The 4,573-nt window shown below is 34.8% G+C and overlaps 1 protein-coding gene across 1 annotated transcript; it reads left to right on the top strand.

Annotated features, from left to right (window-relative positions):
• The first annotated feature begins 783 nt into the window (after positions 1 to 783).
• Positions 784 to 4,045, top strand: CXCL8 (C-X-C motif chemokine ligand 8). The gene is made up of 4 exons (XM_014847251.3): positions 784 to 1,015; positions 1,976 to 2,111; positions 2,392 to 2,475; positions 2,896 to 4,045. The coding sequence occupies exons 1-4, from the start codon at positions 952 to 954 to the stop codon at positions 2,915 to 2,917; spliced, it is 306 nt and encodes a 101-aa protein (XP_014702737.1). The 5' UTR covers positions 784 to 951; the 3' UTR covers positions 2,918 to 4,045.
• Positions 4,046 to 4,573: the final 528 nt, after the last annotated feature.

Below are 4,573 nucleotides of genomic sequence, written 5' to 3'. Positions count from 1 at the left end.
CTTCCTCTATTAAAGTCCTCCCATACTTCAGCATCCTGCTTGAACTGCTTATGTAAGAGTCTGCCCTCTTACCCCCTGTGGGAATTAATATCTTGGTACCACTCATCTACCTGTAGTATAGTCCTTATATTGCTTTCTTCTTCTGATAGACCAAACTCTTTAAGAAAATCACTCAGTCTTATCCATCTCTAGATCCCCCACATTATTCAGAAGTTACTTTATAATTGTTTGTGGACTGAGCTCTTTCTTTGTACAGCAGGCATGCCTTTTCATTCTGTTAAACATACACTAGAACACCAAATCTTTTGACAAGTTGTAATTTTATCCTCGAGAGCAGTAATAGCTCCTGAAAACTCTCCAAAATGCTTAGAAAAGGACTTGTCATAAATTGTATCACTAATAAAAGCGCTTGGCCAGAATATCTTCTGTATCATTACAGCACATATAATTTACCTAATGAAACAATTATGCCATAAAAGAATAATCATAAATGACCTTACTCTAACCCCTGCCAGATAGTGCTATGATAAAATTACTTACAAATAAAAAGGAATACAACTGGTAATAATTTATCATACTGAGAGGCTTGAATATTTAAAAAATATTTTTAAACAACGTTTTAAAATATACATGTTTTTAAATAAAATAAATGAAATCAATTTTTTTAAAATATCAAATAAAGCTTTAATCATGCTGCATATTTGATAAGAGACAAATAGAGGAGTCTGATGACTCAGCTCTGCTCTCGAAGGGCGGGTGATTGATTGCATATTGTGGAATTTCCTCTGACATAATGCAAGAATGAGGGTGCACATATTCTCCACGGTTGCGATAATATAAAAAGCCACAGGAGCTCTCCATGCGACACAAGTCCCCAGGGACAGCAGAGACACAAGTGTCTACGACAAGAGCCAGTAAGAGAGCACCAGAAAGACAGCATCTCGTCTGAACATGACTTCCAAGCTGGCTGTGGCTCTCTTGGCCGTCTTCCTGCTTTCTGCAGCTCTGTGTGAAGGTAAGCACATCTTTCTGATCCACAGTGTCCTTGTGTCTAAATGCGCTCCTCAGATAGCAAGGTTATCCTTAAGGCTTTGATAACAAACATCTTTTTTTCAGGAAAAGAAAATAATCTTTTCAGTCATTTAATATTAAATTGAAGTTTTAATTTTTTAGGCTATATCTATACAACATTTAGAAAAGTATAAAGTTTGATTAATATAGACACTCTATTCCTATAATTCATATTTTATGGTATGCATATATTTCATATAAACCTATAATTTAGAGTATATCTTATTGGGGGCCACAGTTACCCATATTATCTTATTGACTGTTGATATTGAGCAAGGTAGCTCAGGTAACTTTACTCCATGCACTATTGTATTGACCGCTTCAAACAACTGTCAGTTCTTGTTTGGTTTAAAGACAAGATGGCAGATTACAGACCTTCTTGGGGTCCCTCCTATGCAACAAATACAGCTTAGAATGTTTATGGTATATAGTTTCTGTATTTTTTTCTTCTCTCTTAAGCATTAAGGATTTTGCTAAATATAAGACATCTCTGTGAAAATCACTTATATATTTCTATTAATTCTTTCTGAGGGCAATTTCCTTGTTAGTGAATCTTAGTTTGCATACTATAAATAGTACTGTGGTATCACAGAGGATTATGCAACACCAAGTAGAAGAAAAAGTACCATGAGGATGTCGACATCCCACGAAGACAACTCCAAGTCTTTATGTAGAAAGTAATTCAATGTTGTCAGGCATGACTGTCTTTAAAACAGAGGAAAAGATTGAGGTCAGAGGCTAAGAGACTATCTAACCCTGAATTTCAAGAATGAGTTTGCTAAACATGTGATGTTTACCAAACACACAGGTACAAAATTATCGCATAGGAATTAAAGAGGGAGCAGATAGTAGAGCAGAGGGAGTAGATGCAACCAGGCGTTAATTGGCTTTATTTCTTTCACAGCTGCAGTTGTATCAAGAATTACTGCAGAGCTTCGGTGCCAGTGCATCAACACGCACTCCAAACCTTTCAATCCCAAACTGATCAAAGAAATGAGAGTGATTGAGAGTGGGCCACACTGCGAAAACTCAGAAATCATGTAAGTACTTTCAAAAGGAATTGGATATTTTACTTTAGCAAACTTAGAGTCGAGGAAGGTGGAAGTATCCGACAAAGTTCTAGGTACTAGGATTACAGTAGGGAGCAAAACACAAAGGAAAATTCTTTGTCTGCCTGACATTTAAATACGGTACCTTCCATGACTAAAATAGCTTTGAACTGAGATTTTATGCCTATACTTAAGGATCCATGACTTGAACGGCAAAGGGAAGTCTGAAACCTACTAAATATCCGTTTTAATCATCTCTCTCTCATTTCAGTGTAAAGCTCGTCAACGGAGCTGAGGTCTGCCTGAACCCCCATACAAAGTGGGTGCAGATTATTGTGCAGGCGTTTTTGAAGAGGTAAGTTGACTTTTTCAAATTTAGATTCTTTGTCTATCCTGAGACATACAGTTCAAAAATCAGCCTATAAATTTGCTGCTGCTGCTAAAAATCTCCTCGTTTAGGTATCTGCCTCTTTGATTAAAAAAAAAAATAGCAAAAATAAGTTTATTGTTCTCGTGACGGGGAAGACCACACACCTCATTTTGTCCAGGGAAGTCTGAGTTTATCCCTGTGCCTGAGTCCTTAGTATGGCTCCCTTCATTCTCAGAAGTGTCGTGGTTAGGATGATAACTTATCTGCTTTATTTAGAGTTAAGAATATAGAGCATTTCTAACACATGAATATCTAAGACTGTATTAATTTCTCTATCAAATATATTTTCAAGAACCATATTTTCTCCTTATTAGAACATTGTTAATTTGTAATTTTTATTTTCAGAGCTGAGGGGCAAAATCCATGAAGGAAAAAAAAGCACCAAACAACGCGTTCTCCATGGTTTCTAAGAATTCCTCAGTAAAGATGCCAATGAAACTTCAAGCAAATCTACTTCAGTTCTTCATATTCTATGTGGATCTGGTGTAGGGTTGTCAGATAAAATACAGGATGCCCAGTTAGATTTGAATTTCAGTAAAATAATGAATAGCTTTTTCATTGTCCCACGCAGTATCTAGGGCACATTTATATTTAAAAAAAAAAAAGAATTATTCATGTTTACAGTAAATTCAAATTTAGCTGGAAATCCTGTATTTTGCTGTTGTTGCTAAATCTTGCAACCCTAGTCTGCTGCCCAGGATCCATGAATCCCCCCTCAACTAAGCCTTGGTTTCTTCTTTAATCCTAAACTGGAGAAAAGCATCAGCCACTATCCTCCCTCACAGAGAGCTGAGGACTGGTGGAAGCACTTTAACTTATTTTCATGATCATGTAAATTATTTTCCAGTGTAACTTATTCACCTATTTATTATTTATATATTTATTTAGCCATCAAATATAGTAATTATTTTTGCATGAATTTGGAAAAGTGGGAAAGGAAGCACGGTTGATAGGATAATGTAATGATGTTAGAGTGAATTTATATTTATTTTAAATATTAAATTATGTTATATTACAGAAATTTTGATTTGCAAAATTTAAAAAAAAAAAACACAGGACCCCTAGTTAATTTTGATTTCAGATAAACAGTGAACATTTTTTTAATATGAGTACATCATTATTTATCTGAAATCTTAAGTGAACTGGCCATCCTGCTTTTGAGACTCCTGGTGTTGTCGGGTCTCTGCCAGCCCTATTACGCAGTGCTGTGCTGGATCACCAGACTCCTGAGTTAAGACTGTCTTTTCTCAAAACTGCAAAAATTCACCAGGCAATATTAACAAAGTAATTTCTTGCTGGTTAAAACTTATTTATGATGTCCAAATAGATTCTCATAATTTAAAAAGAAATATTGTGGTTTTTAATTCTGACTTTTTTCTTTTCACTTTAAGATGGTTTATGTGTTCCCAAAGAGATTATCTTCTACTGTTTTTGATAGCTTGAAAATATAAATGTAACATTAAAACTTTCAAAATAAAATTTATTGTCAAAGTCATCCAGAGTTTGTCTTTCTTTGGTAGTTTTAAAATTTGTTGGGAATCTCTTTGTTTATATTAAAAATAATATTTTGATTTAGAAAACATAAATGTTTCCCCTTAGCATTTTGTATATTATGTAGAAAATCACCATCTTTATTTGTTAAAAAATAGAACTCCTCTCCAGAAATGGGTTACAAATTGTAGTCTCTTACGCAGAATGTTGGAAATTTTCTCAACTCCCTATTGTGTACCATTTTGCTAGTAAGGTTGACTTCAGATTTTCAGTTAACCAGCCCACATGTCTGTACAGCTAAGCACAGCTGGGTACTCAGTGAAAGAGGGAAGGGAGCACACATTATAAGGCCCTTCTCAGCTAACTGAGGAATAAAAACGACATGTATGAGGCAAAGAAGTTTAAAATATGATCATATGAAAACACATCGGGCAAAACTCTTACAAATAAAAACAATAATTTAATGAAAAAGCTCAGTGGATGTATTTTACAACAGATTAGACACAGATGAAAACATAATTGGAGAACTAGA

The sequence above is a fragment of the Equus asinus genome, chromosome 3 (assembly GCF_041296235.1).
Source record: "Equus asinus isolate D_3611 breed Donkey chromosome 3, EquAss-T2T_v2, whole genome shotgun sequence".
NCBI lineage: Eukaryota > Metazoa > Chordata > Mammalia > Perissodactyla > Equidae > Equus > Equus asinus.
This window is presented reverse-complemented; position numbering and strand designations above follow the sequence as displayed.